The 22,181-nt window shown below is 44.1% G+C and overlaps 1 protein-coding gene across 1 annotated transcript in view; it reads right to left on the reverse strand.

Annotated features, from left to right (window-relative positions):
- RAB3B (RAB3B, member RAS oncogene family) overlaps window positions 1-21,625 on the reverse strand; it is a 61,191-nt gene extending 39,566 nt beyond the window's left edge. The window contains exons 1-2 of the mRNA XM_024571249.4: window positions 21,457-21,625; window positions 13,729-13,956 (exon numbers count right to left, since the gene is read on the reverse strand). Of these exons, the coding sequence (XP_024427017.1) occupies window positions 13,729-13,956 (228 nt within the window). The 5' untranslated portion in view covers window positions 21,457-21,625. The remainder of the gene's footprint in view (window positions 1-13,728; window positions 13,957-21,456) is intronic.
- Between the last annotated feature and the right edge of the window lie 556 nt (window positions 21,626-22,181).

Genomic DNA, 22,181 nt, shown 5'->3' on the forward strand with positions numbered 1-22,181 from the left:
TCTCACCTTTAACTGGAACATAATCAATAGAAGAAAAAAGCAAACAAAATATAACCAGAGACATTGAAGTTAAGAACAATCTAACAATAGCCAGGGCGGGGGGGGGGGGGGGGGGGGGGGACAGTGGGAAGAGGGGATTACAGGAACTACTATAAAGGACACATGGACAAAACCAAGGGGGAGGGTGGAGGTGGGGGAGGGAGGTTGGTTCACCTGGGGTGGGGTGGAGGGATGGGGAGAAAAGGCATACAACTGTAATTGAATAACAATAAAAATTAAAAAAAAACAAAAGAAGAAGAAGCCCAAGTCTGCCAGACCATCCCTGGACTCTACACACCATCTCTTTTAACCCTATCTCCTCCCCTCCCCGCTGAAAGCTTTCCCGGGGCCTTCTGAAATTCACAGCCAGTCATCAGAAAAATCTCTTTTTCCTCAGCCTCTCTTCTGGATGTCTTCTTCATCTTGCTGTAAGTCAAATCTGGCTTTCCCGGAGGACACAGCGTACCCTAAAGCCCGGAAGCGATGGTTGCTTCCTCTCTCACCACCTTTGAATCACTGGGCCAGGAGGTGGGATACATGTTGTTTCTCATCCCTGCTTCAAAATCATCCTGCTTCCTCCTTCAAAACACAATACACCTCTCGGTTGGAGCGTTGTCCCTTGAACTGAAAGTTTGTGGGTTTGATTCTCTGTTAGGGCACATGTCTAGGTTTCAAGTTCAGTCCCCAGTTGGGGCACATGCAAGTGGCAGCCAACTGATGTTTCTCTCTCACATTGGGGTTTCTCTCCCTCTCTGTCTCTCCCCCTCCCTTTCCTTCTCTCTAAAATCAATAGGCATGTCCTTGGGTGAGGATTAAAAAAAAAAACCCAAACATCCCCAGCTTTGAATTTCACATCATGAGATTATGCCACCCACTTACCCCTCTACTGACCAGTGAGCAGATCCTGGTTTACTGTTACTCTCTCCGTAATTCTTGGTGATTCAAAATCCACAGCATCTTGGACTCCCATTTCCCTGAACTCTTCTCCTCCAGCGATGCTGATTGCTAACCCTACCTCACCCACTCACTCTCACAATCATATCCCGTACCTTTGCATCACCAATAGTAATTTCCAGTCTCCCACTCACAGATACTATGATCTTTCCTGCTCACTCCTAGATTCCCAGTTTAACAATCTTCAGCTCCTACCATCTTTTCACAGTCCTTTCTCCCTTGCATCCTCACCTCCCTCTCTGCTCAGCTTGAATTCTGTGGTCAATTAAGACAGTGGCTTCCCTGCACACACCCTGACTCCCTAGGCTCTCCTTTGCTTTGTCACACTCACTCAGCAAAACAACGCCCACTAAAGCCAACTGTCTGTGCTATGGCTGTATCCACAGAGCAAACCATGGTTAGAGAAAAGCAAAAACCTTGCTTCAGATTCAAGAATTCATGCATATAAATTTATGATCACTAATTTCAAGCAGAACCTTAATCAGCAATCAGATTAACTTCCCTGGACTATTCACTTTCCCACTTTCCTAGACAATATTCTTAATTCCTCCCCCAACCTCATTCACAGCTGATGATCTTGCTTCCTACTTCATCAGAAAACCGTATCCAAGAGAACTCCTGCAAGCACATGTAGCCCCTGGCCGCACCTGTGCCCGTACCCTCTGCTCTCTCCCCCGTTAATGGGGCTACTGTCTGTGCCCCTTGCAAGGACTCACCCTCTGCTTGTGATTCCATTCCCTCTCACCAACTCAAAGATATTGTCCAGTAATTCTCCTCTTTCTCCTATAGCATAGGTGTTTTTGTTTTTGTTGGTTGCTTGGTTTGTTGATCTTTATTGGATTGTTCCACCAGCACATGAACATACTGCTACTTCTCCCATCTTAAAATACAAAACAAAACAAAAAACCTTCTTTTGACTCACTTTCCCCTTCACCTTCAGCTACCATCCATTTGCCTAAAGGCAAAAATTCTTAACAGTGTCATGTATACTTGGGGTCTTCAATTCCCTTCTCCTGCTCTTAGGCTTTCATCCTCACTACTCCATCAAAACAGGTCGCCAATAAACTCCAAGTTGCTGAATTCAGTGGTCAGTTCTCAGTCCTCATGTTCACAACCTATCAGTAGCATTTGACACAGCTGATCTCTCCTTCCTCTGTAAAACTCCATCTCTGTTTGGCTACAAAGACACCACACTTTCCCTTTTCAGTCTCTTTTGCTGATTCCTCTTCATCTTCCCAACGTCTTAGTGTTGGAATATCTCTGGGCTTAGTCCTTAGAACTTTTCTTCTGTTTTTACTCTCTCTTGTTGATCTTATTTGACTTCATGGTTTTAAGTACCACCTAAATGCTGATGACTTGCTAATTCATATCTCCAGGGCCGGACTGCAGACTCATTTATCCAACAGTCTATTCTACAGCTCTACTTGCTCATTTAGCAGACGTCACAAATTTAACATAACCAAAACTCAGCTCCCAATTGTCTCCCCAAATCCTGCTCTTCCTATAGTATCTTCCCTATCCCTGTCAAAGGCATCTTCAATTTTCCAGTCACTCAGTCCAAACTCTCAGCACCTTGACGCCTCCCCTTCCTTCTCTCCCCACATCTAATTCATCAGCAAATCCTGCCAGCAATATTTTCACCACACATACAGAATCTGACCACTTTCCCTACCGCTACTAATTCCACTCTACTTCAAGACTCCATCATTCCCTGCCTGGATCATTACAAATCCTAACTGATCTTCCCTGCTTCTGTCCTTTGCCTATTTATAATTTATTACTGAAACAGGTATAATCCTGCCTCAAGCAACCCTGTTAAATATTAAATATTAAATTTAGTGTAAATCACTAAAATGTTCTGGAATCAGTAGTGATGGTTATACAATTTTGTGAATGCTAAATAGACTCAACTGTATATTTTAAAAGGGTGAATATTATGATATATGAATTACATCTTAATTTTCAAAATATGTCACTAAGTACAACATGGATTGGATTCTAGAACTGTAAAAGGATATTTATTGAAAAACTAGTGAAACCTGAATAAAGTCTATAGTTTAGCTAATAATAATGTACCAATTTTAATATCTTAAGTTTGTTTTTTTAATCTTCACCTGAGGATATGTTTACTGATTTGAGAGAGAGAGATAAAAACATAAGTGTGAGAGAGAAACACCCAGCAGTTGCATGCACTCCAACTTGGGATTGAACCCACAACCCGGGCATGTACCCTGACTGGGGATCGAACCTGCACCTTTTTGGTGCAAGGGATGATGCTCCAACCAACTGAACCACCTGGCCAGGGCTTTAATTTCTTAGTTTTGACAAATGCACCACAGTTATGCAAGATGTTAATGTTAGGGAAACCGGTTAAAGGACATATGGGAATTCTGTACTATCACTGCAAATTTTCCATAAGTCTAAAATTACCTAATAATAAGGTTTTATTTTAAAAATGTAAGTCAGCCCTGGCCAGGTTGCTCAGTTGGTTGAAGCACTGTACTGTACACCAAAAAGGTTGCAGGTTCAATTCCCAGGGAGGATACATATCTAGGCTGTGAGTCTGATCCTGGTTGGGGCATGTGTGGGAGGCAACTGATTGATGTTTCTCTCCCAAATCAATGTTCTTCTCTTTCTCTCCACCCCCCCCCCACCTACCTCTTTCTCTAAAATCAATAAACATATCCTCAGGTGAGGATTAAAAAAAAATGTAAGTCAGATCATGTAATTCCACTGCTAAAAACCCTCCTATCTCATTCTGAGTAAAACCCAAAGCCTTTTAAAAATTTTTTGAGGAAACTCCATAGAGTTTTCCTATATGGCTGCACCATTTTACATTCCCACCAACAACGTACAAGGGTCCAATTTCTCCACATCCTTGCCAACACTTATCGTTTGTTTTTTTAAATACTATTCTAAAATGTGTGGAGTGATATCCTGTGCTTTTTATATGCATTTACTTGACGATTAGTGGTGCCAAGCATTTTTCATATATACAATAGTTCTCGCTTATCCAGTTTTGCTGTCCATAGTCTCAGTTACCCACAGTAAACTGTGGCCTGAAAATATGAAATGAAAAATTCCAGAAATAAACAATTCATAAGTTTTAAATTGCATGCCACTCTGAGTAGCATGATGAAGTAGTGTGATGAAAATCTTGTGCCATCCCTCTCCCTCCCATACAGGGCATGAATCATCCCATTGTCCAGCATATACACTCTGTGTACATTGCCCACCCATTAGTCACTTGGTAGGTGTCTTGGTTATCAGAGAGAAAGAGAGAGACCATATCCACATAACTTTTATTACAGTTATTGTTATAATTGTTCTATTTTATGATCAGTTATTGTTAATTTCTTAGTGTGCCTAATTTATAAATTATACTTTATCATAGGTATGTGTGTACAGAAAAAAAACATAGTACATATACAGTTCAGTAGTATCAGGCATCCACTGGAGGTCTTGGCATGTATCTCTTGTGAATAGAGGGGAGACTAGAGTACCTGCTGGCCATTTATATGTCTTCTTTGGAGAAATGTCTATTTTAAGTCCTTTGTGAGAACTGCTGTATGATCTAGCCATCCCACTTCTGGGTGCATGCCAATATTGAACTCTTTCTTCTAAACTTCCACTGCATTCATTCAGCACCACACATTTTAGCTCTTTATGATTTTCTGAATTGTTTTTATCTCCCTAGCTAAATTACACATGCCATCAGGGCAGGACTCTGCCAGTGGGGCCGGCCACCAACCATGCTAGATTTAGCTCAGGACTCAGAGAAAGAATTCAGGTGGATGTGCATCAACTCCTAAAAAGGATGCAAAGTCTAGTTCAGGTCACATCCAGACTCCTGGTTGCCACAAATGAACTCTTGAGAGTAATAGAGTTAATTATAACAAAGACTACCAACTAGTGATCATTTACTAAGTACCAGGCACTAGGCTAAGTGTTATCATATTTCATTCTCTCAAAGCCACTATGTGCTTGTTACTAACATTATCCTTATTTTAGAAAGAAGAAAGTGAAGCACAGAGAGGTAACTGGACTTGAGCAAGATGAAAGTGACAGAAATGGGTTTGGAGCACAGCTGTGGCTCACTCCAAAGGCTGTGCTCCTAACCGCCGCTGTACTGCTTCCTAAACATGTACATCGTTTCAGGGGGTGTCAGCACACTGCCACTGAGTCAAAAACAGGTCAGTTGAACCACAGAGCTAGATAGAGGAGACAGATGGTCCTGCCTCTGTGGATGTTGTTATTGGCAAAGGCCACCTTTTTTTAAAAGATTTTTTTATTATTTAATTTTAGAGAGAGGGGAAGGGAGGAAGATAGAGAGGGAGAGAAACATCTATATGAGAAAGAAATACTGATTGGTTGCTTCTCACACGTGCCTTGATCAAACACCGAACCTGCAACCCGGGCATGTGCCCTGACTGGGAATCGAACCAGCAACCTTTCACTTTGCAGTACGATGCCCAACCAACTGAGCCACACTGGACAGGGCCAGAACACATATTACTACAAGGCCACCTCCTCCATGTAGCCCTCCCTGACATGCTTTCAGGCTGAGAGGAAGCACTTCCTCTCTGTACTCTTAAAACTTTCTGTACCTCTCTCAGGCATCATTCACATCTACAGCATCATCTAGTTTTGTGTACATTTTATATCTCTGTTGCTACACTGAATGCCCCTGAGTCTGACCAATACCTGCACAACCTACTGCAGTCAGGCACAAAACGGATCCTTGAAAGCAATCATGCTTTTTCAAATGTCTTTTTTTTCCCCCTGTTTGTAGAGATCTTCCCTAATCTTAACCTGAAAATCTCTTACTTATCTACAAAGACCCAGATCAAGTGTCCCCTCCTTTGTGAAGCCTAATATAACTTTCTGAGGCAGAGGTTGCAGCTCCTTTCCCTGTGTTCCTACAGCACTTTCTTCATCCCCTTATTGTGTCATTTGTACGGTATTGCAGCTGTTTTTTTGCCCTCCTATGACAGTGTCTGGCACATAATAGGTACATGACACATGTTTATTGAATTAATGAATCCGCAAGTAGCTCATAGGTTATTTCATTTTCTCCCACACCACTTTGGGTGGAGGGAAGGAGTTTATGAGCCCAAAGAGTAGAGGCCCCTTAAATAGCCAGTGAGGATTACTGGTTAATTTATTTGCAAATTACAAAGGCAGACTATGCCTGCAATTCTGATTTGACTTCCCATAGTCTTTGTTGTGATTTTAGAGATCAAATTAAAGCCCCTCCAGCAGCTGCCTCCTACAGACTTTGGAGAGATGAAAGTGTCAACATGTCTCTGTAGCGACACCAGGAAACTTGCTGCCGAGAAAAATCAATTCTGATTATCATAAGGGCTGAGTGTGGGATGTTGTACTCAGGACTGTCTCCATTTTCCTGGAGCCACAGGGACCTGTCAGAGCCCCAGTGTCCCTGTTCAGCCACCAGCCTCTTCTGTGTTACTCTGTAGAGAGACCAAGCTTATGTTCAGGTGGCAGAAAAAGCACTGGAATGTGTTAGGAGGCCTCACAGTGAGCTCTTAGTAAAGTCCTATTTCTTTCTGGACCTCAATCGCTGTGATGAGCTCTAAATTCACAGGCTCATTGGCGCCTAACAAGGTAACAGGTATTCTCAGTGGGCAGGGTGAGCCTAAGACACAGACAGTATCTGTTTTAGCCAGGTAGCACAGGAGGCTCTCACTAGAGGAGAGGGAACTGTAGTTAGAGCCTTGAAGGCTAAGGGAAATTTATATTAGATCTTTTCTATGCTCTTAATAGATGCTGTGGTAGTCAGAAAAAAATGGCTCCCCTAAAGAGATCCAGATCTTAATCACCAGGACCTGTGAAAATGTTACCTTGCATGGCAAAAGGGACTTTACAAATGTGACTAAATTAAGGTTTTGAGATGGGAAGATTATCCTGCATTGTTCACCTGAGCTCAGGATAATCACAGGGTCCTGTGAGAGAGAGGCAAGAAAGTCAGGAAGAGAGAGGTTGGAAGGTGTTATATCTGTAGCTTTGACGATGGAGGAAAAGGAATGCAGGAGGCCTCTAAAAGCTGGAAAAGGCAAGTAACAGACTTTCTCCTAGAGTCTCCAGGAGGAACGCAGACATGCCAACACCCTGATTTTGGCCCAGAGAGACCCATTTTGAATTCTGACCTTCAGAAATGTAAGATAATATGTGTCGTTTGAAGCCACTAAGTTTGTGGTGATTCGTAAGAGCAGCCATAGGAAACTAATACAGATGCCCATTACACAGCTGCCCAATCTCATATAATAATCCATTATTATAAATTCTTAAAATCTAGGGAAAAGTCAGTCTCCCTTAATGTCCTAGTTTGCTTCTGTTAGCCAAACAAGAGAACTATGGTACTCATTTTATCTCACTTCTGGAGTTAGAGGTAAATTCAGTCTCACCAGTTCCTGAAGAGCAGAGAATGTGTCATGTTCATGTCATGTTAGTTTCTCTATCCCCCATGTCTGGCATGGTCAACATTTGTTAAATGACTGCTCAAGAGCCACCATCCTCCTCAGTCTAGGTTTCTGGTATGATTATCTTTCCCACATTCCTAAGCTCCATTATATTTTATTGTACTTTTATATCACTGTTCCTAAAATACAGGTCTTTGACATCTCCTGATTTAATGTTTGCTAGTTGTAATATTATGAGTGACTCCAGTCATGTGGTGACCTAAAATTTCCTGGAGGCTGCATGTGGGAGTAAGGGAGTTATCTAGTCAGTGAACCCAGCTGACTGCCCAACAGCCCCATCTCACCTGATCTGATTCTCAGCTCCTGTTTACCTGGGAGTCACTCTCATCACTGTGGAGTTCAAAATTCCTGGGAAATCTTTTAAGACTCCTTCTATTTTCCCAGCATTCATCTTTCTGCTTACCCTCCCTTTGGAGTCCATGCTTCCTTATATCTGTCTCTTTAATTATAAAAAGAGTTACTGGAGGACAAATCCTCTTTTCCCCCTCCATGAGGAAGACTGTTCCTAGACAAAGAAACTTCTACTAGAGACATGGGTGGGATGCTTTGGCCTTAAATTAGTAAATCTGGGTCACATGTACTTTGACCTTGGCTGTATATTGTTTGGGCTAATTGCAGCTAGCGACTCCTATGATTGGATTTGTATGTCTGTCTGACTCCAAAGTGAAGTATCAGCAAGAGCCACTTCCTGGAAGACTCGAGCCATGTGCTTCATCCCAGCTTTTACCAGTAATAAGGCTGTCACATTACCCCCCATCTCTCTGACTCCTGCATTTGTCTCTCAGCTGATTCCAACCTCAGGTGGGCAAGAAATGAGTATCATTTCTTGATCTCCCTAGGATCTTAATAAAAACTACTATCTGTTGAGTGTTTACTCTGTGTCAGACACTTATGTTAATGCTTTCTACACATTATTTTTTAAAAATCATCACCAACACACACACACAAACACACACCCCAAATAAAATCATGGAGGGCTTCGGAGCAGGGAGTCAAAGAGAAAGAAAGAGGAGGGAGAACAGTAATGCCAGGACAGGCCCAGGAGTCAGGACAGTGGCCTCTAAACCTTTCACAAAACACAGAGTTCTTGAACCCTCAGTAGAAGAATGCTGGACAGGCCTGCCGGTCCCTTCCTGTCTTTACACCAGTAACCCCAAACGTAGGAGACACTACTTGACATGCAAGTCACTGAAAAAGCCTCACTGGTGAAAGTGGAAAGGAAAATATTCTATCTTTCCACAATGGAGACCCCTGTCACCATGTCTCTTGACAGGGACCAGGCCAGGGGTGAGCTGGTACAGGGATTGTCATCAGTTAAGCTAACCTTTTAAGTTGGGAAGAGATGAGCCTGAGAACCCCAGCTGCAAGTCCAGGGATGAGACCTAAGTCACAGTTCAGTGATTCCTGAGCTCTGAGTCCTGCTGCCTTGGTTTGAAACAAGTCTATTATTTTCCTTCAGGGCCCTTACCACAGATAAAGTTAGATATTTTTTATCCATGTACTTAGTGTCTATCTCCCCTACTGTAGTGAACACTCCATGAGAGCAGGAGGGGCGTTTCCCCACAGCTAGCACAATGCCTGGCACAGAGGGAGCACCAGGTAAATGTCTATTGAATGATTGAAAGAATGAAGTTTACTGCCTGGCTCTGCAGAAGTTACTTGACGTCTCTGGCCTCAACCTCACCCTTTCTTTAAGGAGATAACTACCTCCCTATGTCAGGGGGAAGGTATGAAAGACACAAAGAATGATTTAAAGCACATACAAGAATTCATATGGCTGACAATACCTATAGTCCTTCTGATCTACTGAAGGCTTCACAGTTCTCCTTGGGCTCTCCTTTCTATTTATTCACTTGATCTTCACAACAACCCATAAGGCAAGAAGAGCAAGAATTACCTTTTCCATCTGATAGTTGGGGGAAGGTAAGGATCACTCAGTATCACACATAACTGCAGGGCAGATCCAGGAATAGAACCCAGGACCCCAAAGTCCTAGGTCAGCTTAGATCTCCCACAGGTTCCCTGGATTCTTCCCCTGACCAGCACCAGATACAATAGTCCCTGCAACGGGCCCCACGTAGAGGTAGTGAAAGGCCCTTTCTCGCTCTTCTCTTCCACAGGTCTCCAGGGGTTGCTTGGCAACCAGCACCCAGCAATAAGTGGCCTCTAGTCACGTTTGTTGCTGTGGAGCTTCCAAGTCTCCCTCCCTTTACAACTGTGCGTGCTCTCACTCTCTATTAATAATACTTCTCCGCTACCCCCACCTCCCCACTAAGATTCTCTTCTCTGATCCACAATAATTAACCTGCCAGGAGAGAGGGGGGGCTCTCAGGAACCTATGTACTGAGGGACCCCAGAGAACAAGGTACTATTGATGCCTTCATCATCCAACATCCCCCAGAGATGACAGAAACTCCTTTTGTGAATGGCCCTGCTCAATGATGCTCATAATCTTCTCTTCTCTCTCCACCTTCCACCCTGACAATGACTTTCTGAAACTTCCTGGGAGAGATCAAATGGGCTAGAGAAATTTAAATGAACACTCCATGCTGGGCTAGTGAGTCCCTGAATGCTGTTCTAGCACACCTAGACCCACAGGTGGGAAACCTTGCAAGGGGCCAGTCCACACTTTGCGTGTGGATCAAGAGCAGAGAAAGGAAGGAACCTAACATTTATTGCATTCCTAATATGTGCCTGGCACAATACTATGTTAACACCATGTAGTTCTCCCCCAACAAGCCGGTGAGGATTTGCAGTTGAGAATATTATCTATTCATAGAAGTGACTTACCAAAGCTCACACTGCTTAAAAAAAAAATCACAGAAATTTTGTTTATAAAAGTAAAATTTATGAGTAGATATGTATTCCTCCCTCTCCCTATACAATTAATTGGTGATCAAATTCCTTAAATTCTAGTCCTAAATCTCTCTCCTCATTTCCATCCATTACGTAATTTCATCATTGTCTTAGTGTTATGTACCAAATGTTTGTGTCCTCCCAAGATTCACATGTTAAAGCCCTGACTCCCAATGTGGCTATATTTGCAGATGGGGCCTCTAAGGAAGTAATAAGGTTAGTTGAGGTCATAAGGGTGGGACGCTGATCTAATAGGATTAATGTCCTTATAAGAAGAGACATTAGAGAGAGAGCTCACTCTGTCTACATTTGTACACACCAAGAAAAGTCCATGTGAGCACACAGCAAGAAGGCAGCTTTCTGCTCTCGCCAGACATCAACCCTGCTGGCACCTTGATCTTGGACTTCTAATCTCTAGAACTGTGGGAAAACGAATTTCTGTTGTTTAGGCTATCTAGTCTGTGGCGTTTTGTTATGGTAGCCCAAGGAGTCTAATACACTTAGCTCAAGCCCTTATAACTTACCCAAACCACTAGTCTGTTTGCGTCATTCCCATCTACCCTCCAAACTGACACCAGAGATTTTTCTAAAATGCAAATCTGATCTTGTTAAAACCCACCTATGGCGCCCCAAGGCGTATGGTAGTAGTCTCCAAATGTATACCCCTATTAAGTAAGAAACATTTAGGCACAGCACAATATTTATACATTTACTTCATTTGTGTATTTACTTAAATTATATATATATTTAACACAAATGATGTTAAAATATGTAAAGTGACATAAATAACATTTAAATGTTTACATTTTAGTGTATTTATAAATAGTACAGAAAACTTTTTTTACAGCAAAGCACATGTGCATACACGTGAAAAAAAACATTTTTCCCATTTTTTTTTGTTTTTAGCAAGAGTAATGTGATTGTCTATGTCAAATCTAATTAGACCCTCATTGATTTTACCTCAAAACATGGCCGACAATGAACTTGTGCTAGGAGTTGGAGAAATATCAGTTCGGCCATTTTCTGTGCTCATTTGGGCTCACTATAATTAGTGCAGCGTTCAATCACAGGCTTCTTTGCAGGAGTCTTTTAAAGCCACATTTCCATTGTGATGGTTCATTTAGTTAAAATTAGGTAGTATAATCAATAAATCCACTTAACCAGGCACAGGAAAATGCCAAAGCTCACAAGGGGCTAAAAATGAATGAAGAGTGAGGGAGCCACCACTGCCAACCCCTTAGAGAGGCAGAATATCCCTTCCTACCTGAAGATTTTTCAAGTGTAGAATATGTGACCCTCTGAGGTAGAGATCAATTGAAGATATCTCTGTCAATCTATATAGCAAATATCAGAAAACATTTATCTTCATAGATAAAACAAACTCTAGTAGTTTCTTCAGCTCCCTAAGGAGTCATCAGGCATTCGCCCTCTGGCTCATGGCAAGAGCCTTCTGTTTGTTGCGCGAGGTCTCCCTAACCCCCTCGCTGCTGCTTGATGGCCTCGCCAGGAAATTTAACTGGGCACCCATCCCTGCTCTAGTCAAACTGTCTTGCTGGCCGTGCTACACATATCCTGTGCTCTCACCCCACTCTGTGCATTGACTGCAAAGATGTCAGATAACGTAAGTGGAAGCACTTGGCACATAATAGGTACTTAATAAATACTTATTGATTCTCACCATGAGGCAGTTAAAGTAGATGAGTGATTCTTCAATTTTAGTCTGCCTCAAAGCCACCTAGAAGGCTTGTTATAACACATTGTTGGACCATACCCCAGAGTTTCAGATTCAGTGGGTCTGGACAGGGGCCTGAGAATTTGTATTTCTAACAAATTCCCAGGTGGTGCTGCTGCTGATCGGGAGAGCACACTTCTAGAACCAATGAACTGAATGGTCTGTATAGCTTCTGACATTTGTAATGATGGATGATTCCTCAATGCTTTTAAGAGAGACAAAATGAACAAAATAAACTTTAATCTCCATATAAATTAATACTTAACATTGTCGCACATGGAAATATGGGCTCACATAATTTAGAATCAGAAGATCTAAGCTAGAATCCCACTTTATAGCTATGTGGACAACTTAAGGCAAGTTAATTATTATCTGAATCTGAATTATTTTCTTCTGTAAAATAGGAGTGTATTAAAATAACATCTACCTCTTGGGGTTAATTATAAGGTAATATTAATACATGAAAATAACTTGTAAAAAATACTGGATACAGACTATACCAAGAAGATATATGCATAATGTATTAATCTACATTTAATAAGTTGAATAATAAATACTTTGTTTGAAAACTTTAAATCACAAATATTCAAAATTTCTGATCTCGATGCTAATTCATTATTGAAAAGTATATGATCTATATGTTGCTATATCATCTCAAATATGTATATATTTTATTAGTACCACTGGTAAATACCAATAATAGGGACTGTGGTGGCCAGCTTCTAAGATGGTCCCCAATGATCCTCACCTCCCAATGATGCGTACCATTATATAGTTTCCTCCTACATTAAAGCAGTAACCAACAGAATACTCTAAGGCTAAATAATAAGAGACATTGCCATTTCCTCTTTGGTTTCTTGGATCCCTCCCAGAGCTGGGGGGAGCCAGTTACCATGCCACGAAGACACTTAAGTAGCTCTGTGGGAAGAGCCACGTAGGGATGAACTTAGGCCTTCTGCTAACAGCCAGTACTAGATGTGAGTAAGCCACCTTTGGCGGGATCCTCCAGCCTCACTCAAGCCTTCTGATGACTGTGACCCAAGCCAACATTTGGCTGCAAGCTCATAAGAGGCCACAAGCAAGAAACTAAGCCACTCTCAAATGTTTAATTCACAGAAACTGTGCGGTAATGAATTATTATTGTTTTAAACCATCAAGTTTTGAAGTGATTTGTTATGCAGTGATAGATTATGGATACAATAGCTAACATTTATTGTGCATTAACTGTGTCCCAGTAACTATACTAAGCACCCACAACCCAATGATGTAGATGCTATTATAATCTTCGAAGAGGAAAGGGTGGCCCAGAGATGTTAAGTAATATAGTCAAGGTTCCATGACTAGTAAGTGGCAGAACTAGAATTTGAATCAAGCTCTCTAACTCCAAAACCCAGATTCTCAGTCACTCATTCATACAGGCCAGGATAAGGCCTCTTGGAGAGTTAGGCAGCAGAAACAACGGAGCCCCCAGAGGAGAGCAAACTTGTATAAAACCAGCAAGGGGCACTCCAGGGGCTAGACCAGCAACAGCATTAGTGCCTGATGCAGTAACACCCAGGAGTTCCAAACTGGCCCCACCTGCCAGCCCTGGTACTAGCAGACTAGTCCCCTGTCAGAACAAGCCTGCCCAGGATGCCCAGCACTCACCCAGATCTGCAGCTTCACTCGCTTCTCATGGCGGTAGACTGTCTTCACCTTGAAGTCGATGCCCACAGTGCTGACGAAGGCTGGGGTGAAGGTGTCATCAGCATAGCGGAAGAGGAAGGAGGTTTTGCCAACACTGCTGTTGCCGATGATGAGCAGTTTGAACATGTAGTCAAAATTCTGGTCAGAGGCATCTTTGACTCCAGCTTTACTATCAGTCACTGAAGCCATCTGCAGGAGAGACCTGTGGTCACTCAGGAACACATCTCTAGTGTCACCCTGAGTCACCCTGAGTGAGGAATATTTAATGGTCACTTTGTCATTCGTGTATTAATTCCCCACTCGAGACTCATTCAGGAAACACCCTATCACTGCGTCTATCCCAGTGTTGTCTCTGGGTTGGGGTGGAACTCGGCTCCTCCCATTCATTCCTTCAGCAAATATTTACTGAGAACGTTGCTCTCGATCAAACCCTGTGCTCTCTAAGGGGCCACTGATTAGAGTACAGACTACGTAGACTCAGAGTAAAAAAGCAGTGGATAAGTGACAAGACAGAAGGAGGTCTCGGCTAAGGAAGCCCATAAGAAGCATCTAATCCAACCTAGGAGAATGGTGATCAAGGAGTCCCCTATAGGAGGCAGCTCCGGAGCTGAGTTTTAAGTGAAAAAAAGGTCAAAACAGCAAACACACGAACATGCTAAGAAAGGCCCAGTACAGGGTTGTCATTCCCATTTCAAAAACTTTTATGGCTCCCCACAGCTCTGAAGATCAAGCCCAAACTGTTCAACTTGACAAAGAACCAAAGAATAAACTCTCTAAGCCTTACCTTCCCTCTACCAACCAGTGCTACTCTTATACCAAATTACACACTTTACCCTAAATATGCAATATTTTTTGCTTTTGTCCCTTTAGACATGTATTCTTTCTTTATGCCTACACATTCTTCTCCTAATGAACTCCTACTCACCCTTGCAGATCCAAGGAGGTCTCACCCTCCCCGCGCATGGCAGAGGCGTGCACTCCGGCCCCTGCACATCCAGGGCTCTCAAACAGCACTTGTGTCAGTTCAGAACTGTTCATTATTCCAGCTGCTCCTTTACACCACACATCTGGGACTCAGTGTACTTCATTTCTGTCTGTCTAGCTTCTAGCACAAGTCCTAGTAGATAATCAGCACTCAGTAAATGTGTGCTGAATTAATAAGAGTCACTTCGCCACTCTGGGGACCAATCTCACCATCTGAAAAATGGGGTGAACAATTTCTGCCCTGTTTTTCTCATGGTGCTGTTACAGTACTCAAATGAGATGACAGTGAGTAAGGCCTTAATAAACTGGGAAATCCCATAGGTGTGAACATAAGTCATTATTACTCCAAATCCTTCAAAGCCTAGGTCCTTTGTTTACTTGTTTGTTCACTCATTCATTTACGCACCAAGTATTATTACATGCCAGGCCTTCCCCGAGACCCCAGCTCTCTCAGACCTGCCACCGTCCTCTCCTTTCCTAGAACATTTGGGACCCGAACCCCATAATCCAGCACTTAGTCCCATAGCCTTTAACTGCTTTTGCTACTTCTTACCAGCTGCAGGTACCCTGCCTCTCCATCTGTAATCTTGTGCTCAGCACCGCATACTCAAACAGGCTGGTAGTCAGGGGAGGGTAGGAAGACAGCCCTAATGTGGGATAATGTCCAGGGTGTCACTCTCTTTAGGAATTCCTGCTTTTTTCCCCAAAGGAAAAGAAAGAGATACTGGTAGATTTATCTCTGAGTCACTCCAGTGAGCTGTAAGGACAAGGGGCTGACAAATGTAGAAGGTTTAAAGCTCTCTTGAAGAAAGGTCAGACAAATATGTGGGATAATTTATTAGCAGCCCTTTAATAACACTTCCTGAAATATGCTGCCACTAGCCTCCGGTGACCCACAGCCACATTTCCTCCATCAATCTGCCCCACAACAAGGCTCCCAAGGCAGGTGTGGAATGCGCCCTGGATCCTCAGCAACTGAGGCGTGGCATGGAGGAAGAAGAAAGTGAGATTGGAGGGAAGGGTGCTTATACCGTCTCACAGCCCTAACTTTTCTGTTTTTCATGGTACAAGGTGCAGAGACTGCTTCAAGAATTGGCAATTCAAAAGAATTATGCTTTTTTTTTTTTGCCTAAAACAAAGGAAGCAACCACAATGACCTCACACTATCCTCTGTGTGACTGCCAGTCATCTGTTTACAAGAGAAAAATTCAACTTTGAAAGTATATATTCGTTGTAAAAAAATTAGAAACAAGCAAGGAGTACAAAAAAGAAAAAATTTAATTATTGGACATCCCATCCATTCAGAAACTGCCATTGTTGACCTTTTAAGTGTATTTCCTCCCTTATTTTTTCATGCAATAAAATGACATCTATTTTAAATTATATTTTATTATTTGTTAATTTAAAATGTAATACATACATTGAAAATAATTCAAACTTTTACTATTTGTAAGTACTTCTTTGTCACCATCTGCAGTTTGCATTATTTTCTTAATTTCTAGCATAAAAATAAGTAATATAAAAACGAAAGTTTACAGTGAAGAAAAAAAAAGCTCCCACTTCTGATTCCCAATCTCCAGTTCCTCTCCCAGGGGCAACATGTTACCAATTCATGAACCCTCCGGAGATAGTCTTTGCATATGTAAGCATAGAGATCTGTTTATATTTTTATCTGTATATAATATAACATACTATACATTCTAGTCTATATTTTCTATGTGTATTTTAATACCTAAAATTGTATTTTCATTAGTTTTGTACCCTGCTCCTTTTCACTTAACATTATATCATAAATATTTTACTGAGACTTTAAAAACTCTTCACAAATATCATTTTTTCTTTTTCTTGTTTAATTTTTTAATTATTGTTCAATTATAGTTCTCCCATTCCCCCCCCATTACCCTCCCCTGCCCTACCCCCATAAATATCAATTGATTACATTATATTTCACCCAAGGATGTGTTATATGACCAATCTTTAATGTTGTACATTTAAATTATTTTTCTGTTCTTAATTATTATAAATTAAGCCACAGTGACCACATTTATTTACATAAATACTTGTTGAGATTCCTATTTATTTCCTCAGCAGAGATCTTAGAAATGGAACTGCTCGTCAAAGAGTAACTTTACTAAAACACAGATTTGATCCATATCTCAATTTCATATCCATTATCTTATTTTATTCTCTAAATAAACTTGAGAAATAAAGCTGGAAAGACGGAAATTATTATTCCCATTTGATCAAGAAGGAAACTGAGAGCCAGAAATTAAGAGGAGTTGCCCAAGCCTCGCAGCTAACGACTGAGACTGGACCTCAGACCTCGTACCATGCAGTGTTATGGGGCAGTTCAAAATCCCTGCTCCACTACTCAGCTGAATTCTTGGGCAAGTCATTTGGCCTCTCTAAACCACAGCATTTTTACCTTAAAACAGAAAAAATACCACCTACTTCACAGAGCTGTAGTACAAATAGCATGAGCAGTTACCATGTGTAAATAGTCTGGCATAATTTCCTGGCCCCTGGGAGGCACTCAGTAGGTACTATTTCACTGGCCACTTTAATTTATTTCTGCAGCCAAATAACTGCCCTCTCCCTGATCTGGGCTACATTATTTGAGCTTGTTTTACAATTAACTATATGCCTCCGTGTCTGGTATAAGCTGAGTTGTATCCATCCTTACACCTGTCAATACCTGACCTATAGTAAATCCTTAGGACATATTACTCCTTTCAATAAACATTTAGTGAGCATTTGCCATGTGCCAGACTACTGATGTAAATGTTGTATTATTGTTCTTCATTTTTCTAATGCAGCTGTTCATACTCTTAGATTCCTGGAATTAGAAGGGATTTTGGAGTGGCAGCTTTACCATAACAAAAAGCCTGGCTCTCAGTCCCCACTTCCCCAGGAACTCAATGTTTGAACTTGGGCAAGTCACGTAAACTCTGAGCTTCAGTGTCCTCATCTGTGACACGATAGTATTATCTACCAGGCAAAGCTGCCGAGAGTTTTAAATAAGAGAATGTATGTAAGTGTGCTTTGTGTGTGCACTGTGCGGAGAAAAATACATGTGTCCTCGTGTAGTATCAGCCTTTATTAGCTAAGCGTGCCACAGGTGTGAGAGTGGGGAGGAAGACAAAAGTGAAAAACAGTTCCAATTTCTGGCCCGATCCACTCCCCTTCCTTTTACAGGTCAAAACTTGAGGCTGCATAAAGAGAAGTGATTGGTCCAAAGCCACACAGCAAGTCATGGCCAGAACTTCTGTTATCTCAAGACTGAGACTGAACTGGATGTAGGGGGTGGGGGGGAAGCCAACAATTTGAGAGTAAAGAAGCACCCCCAGAGCCGAGTGTCTCTGTCCCAGCTCTTGCCATGCTGTGCTGTCAACCTCTGTTTGCGTGCACACAGCACAGCTTTCCCAGGCGGTGGCGCGAGAACAGGGAGAGGCAGAGGGCAGGGAGGTTCAGTGAGAAGGCACGTTCAGATGTAAGCCCCGGAGGGGATCTTCTCAGTATGAAGGCAGGGGCTACACAGACATGTGGAAGAGAGGTAAAAAGCATCCTCGCCAGCAGCCACCCGAGGCTCATCTGAGCAGATAGGTCACTGCACGTGGCGCATGCAGAACCACTTGCAAGATAAGCATCAATCACATCTTCCCTCTCTTTTGTGGCAGTCACATAAATGACAGAGCCAGGCAGCTCACTGTGTCCGTGACAAGCAACATAGATGAAGGCCCAGGGACCATCTGGGAAGCCACTCCTGGTTCCTGGCTAGGGGAAGGAAGAAAATGGCTCCTCTAAGGGCTGGTGTGAAAAATAAATGTGTTTATAGTCTCATAGGCAGCAGAAATAAGCACCTAAGGAAGAAGCCAACTTCAGCTTGAAAAGAGCGGGGAGAGGAGAAGAGAGCCCTACAGTCTAGCAAGAGGATATTAACTCAATTCATGCAGTGAATACTTATTCACTGGATGAACTGCCTGGATGAACTTCTCTCTTGACGGAAAAAAAACAAGATTGGGTCAAGAGACCTGGGTTGATCACCAGCTCTATCAGCAATTGTACAACCTTAGGTAAATTACACGCTGGGCCTCAGTTTCCTCATCTATATGTGAATTAACAAAATTGACCTCCTGGCAAACTGTTGTAAGAATTAAAGCCAGTCTATGGGAGAGTGCTTTAGAAAATGCTTAAGAGAGTGTGTGTGTGTGTGTGTGCACGCGTGCGTGCATGCATACACACACACACTTTATATTTTCTTCTACCAGGTCATCCGGAGTAGTGGAAATAGCTTGGGGTTCCAAATCAAACAAACTAGATTCAGCTTCCAGGACTGTCACTAATTAGCAGTGAGATTGTGACAAGAAATTGTATTGACTAAAACATAGTTTCCTCATTTGTAAAAGCATTATTGGAAAGACTGTAGTCCGTGTTGGCAAAGCACCGAAATAGTATATGACATATAGGAGGTGCTCAATAAATGTAATTCTGTCTTCCTACGGGGAGCATTTATCAGTGAGGATAAAGAGGGAGTTGGGCATATGTAGACCTCGCTCTACTATATCAGCCTCCTCCCTAAAGCCATTCTACTAATTTGTCTAATTCAACCTTTCTTCCAATCATTCTCCCCTGCCAACCCATCACCACTAGCCCAGCCTACCTCCTCACTGTTTCCCCATAGAAACAGTATCATAATAGCTACCACTTTTTGAGCACCTACTAAATGCCAGGCACTCCACCAGGGACTTTCAGTGCCTTCTGTCTTGCACACAATAGAAGCCTGGAAATATTCACTTCCTTCTTTCTCCAGACTGGAGAGAGAGAGCCATGGGTGTGACCTAGACAGAATGTAGGCACACCTGTATGATAACATCAGGGGCCTTTCCCTTTCGTACAGTGCTTTATGGCTTATGAAAGTTATTTTACCCATACTATCATATTTGATCTTCACAACAACTCTTAAGGGGAGATGAGGAAATTGAGGCAGTAGTATAACCACAACTCAATTTTTCATTCAAGTGCCGCACTCTGGGGAGATGAAGAGCAACCACCAGGAGTTCAAGCTAAGATGGGAAACTTTTTTAAACATCCTCTACCGGTTACTGCTGCCTGTCTTCACATCACAACCCTTAAGAAAATGGAGATTTATTTCTTGGACTACAGATCATTTTAGATTTTTGGCATCTCCCATACTGTTTTCTCTGATAGGAACATACTTCCTTCCATTGCTAGCTAAATCCTTCATGATTAGAAGTCTTCCCTGGCCTGTCGTCCTCTAGTAAAATGTCTCTCCTCTGGCTAACGGATCACCAGGCCTTCCTATTACCACAGACAGGTCTTTTCAGGGACTTCCATTGTCTTCCACCCTTTATAGGCACTGACCAGGTGGGCCTTCACCTGTGCATACACACACACCTAACTCATTCTACTGTCTCCCACCCCTTTCCATCTGGAATCTGAGAAATTGGGATGGAAGGGCCTGTCTTCCTCCCATCTTCCTCCACATCTCTGTTAGCTTCCAAAGGCTGCTGCCCTGCCCTCCCTAAAGTCTCTTCTCACACTTGGACTCCAAAACAGAGTCAGCCTGTGAATGAATTTTTCTGTCCACGATTCTCTTCTTGTCTCTGATCCCAGGTGCCAGTGTAATAGGGTCCAGTGCCTGCACCTTCTTCTCATCCTTCTGAGGAGCTAAGACACTGCCAGCGCCTGGGTGACCACGGACTCCATTCTGGGCCCCCGTCGTCTTCCCACAGCCTACATCTGGCCTCATCCCTAGCCTGACCCAGCGCACCCACCACCCTAAACTCTCCAAGTTCCCTGGCAGTTCCTCCATTCAGCCAGGAGACCCCTGCCCTATTCCAGTGCTCTCCACGGTCCACCTCTGGCCAGAACTCGGGCGCCCGCTGCCCAGATCCAAGGCCGCTGTCTTCTCCCTCGATCAGCTCCCCGCCCCTGCCTCTGCGGGCCCGGCAGACCCACTCGAGGTCCTACCTTCCCATTCTAACTGGCTTCCCACCTCCAAGCCCAACCTTCGCCCCCTACTCAGGTTACCCGCCTTGCCGGTACCCAGCTGGACTCTGGCTCCGCATCCTTTCCGCTCCCAGCTCTCCACACTCAAATCTCCCGTCCCCGACCAGCACCCCTACTGCTGCCCAGCGCCCCTTCCCCTGGTCACCTCGCTCCTCTCCAGTTCAAAACGAGCCCCGCCGGCCAGTGCCCTTGCCTCAGCTCGTCACCTCCACGCCACCCCTTGCCCTCGCCCCTCTGAATCCTCTGGCTTCAGCAGCCCCTTCACCACCCCTCCGCTGCCAGGTGCCCTCTGCCCGCACGCCCCTCTCGGCTCCCTCCCCAAATCTCCCCGCCCCCAACGCCCTCTGTTTTCCCCTCACTGCGCTCCCGGGGCCGCTCCCCGTTTCCCCCAGCCCCGCGCCCCCTTTCTTGCTCCCGCACTCCCGCTGCCCCTGCCCTCGGGGCTCCCGGTGCGGCCCTCAGGATCCAGGTGGACCCTCCCTGGGCGCCCCCTCCCCAGGCTGCGCGCCCCTTCCCGCCGCGGTGCCCCCTCCTTAGCGGCCTCTCTGCAACCCCTTCTCCTTGGTGTCCCCTCCGCTCCTCCTCAGTCAGCGCCCGCTCTCTGTCCCCAGCGCCCCACGCCAAGGAGCGGTCCCTGGTCCTCCCCCGGCGGGGCGCCGGGGCCGCGCCCCTTACCTGGGACTCCGGGTGCAGGAGAGCGGCTCGCTGGCCAACGGCACAGCGGGACGGCCGGGCGGGGCGGCGGGCGGCGGGCGGCCGGGGCTCAGCTAGGTTCGCAAGGCGGGCTGGTGCAGATCCCTGCGGGTCGGGTCTGGTCCCCACCGCGGCGACTTCGGGCTGAGGCTCAGGCTACAGCTACAGCTACGGCTGCGTCCAGGCCCCACCCACACCCCGCCCAGGGGCGGAGCCCGTGCTAGTCCCGCCCCAGCCCCCAGCTGCCCACAGGTGTTGGGAATCCGTGTATCTTGGGGGCCCTGAGCCCCTCAATATCTGGGCAATTGTCGTGATTTATCTTAATGCCCACGCCTCGTTCCACAGACTGAACTTACTGCGGTGATCGGAGAGTTTTGATGATAATGTAGGTGATGATGGGTACCGAGATTTGCCATTTCCAAAGCACTTTTCCTGTCCGTGATATCGCTTCATCTTCACTAAAGCCTAGGGAGAGATGCAGACTCTGGACTGGTAACTACAGGAGGAAACTCAGCCAGAGACCTGGACATCGTCCTCTACCCTATTCCCTACATCCCCTCAGTCTGGTAATTACACCTCTTTAACATGTCCTACCTACCTCTTCCCTTCCTCTCTGTACCCACTGTCCTCACCCTGGTTCAGGCCTCATCACTTCTAGCCTGAACTAATACAGCAGCATCCTAAGTGTGTCTCCCTGCCTCCACTCT

Source organism: Desmodus rotundus, chromosome 3 (genome assembly GCF_022682495.2).
Source record: "Desmodus rotundus isolate HL8 chromosome 3, HLdesRot8A.1, whole genome shotgun sequence".
Taxonomy (NCBI): Eukaryota; Metazoa; Chordata; class Mammalia; order Chiroptera; family Phyllostomidae; genus Desmodus; species Desmodus rotundus.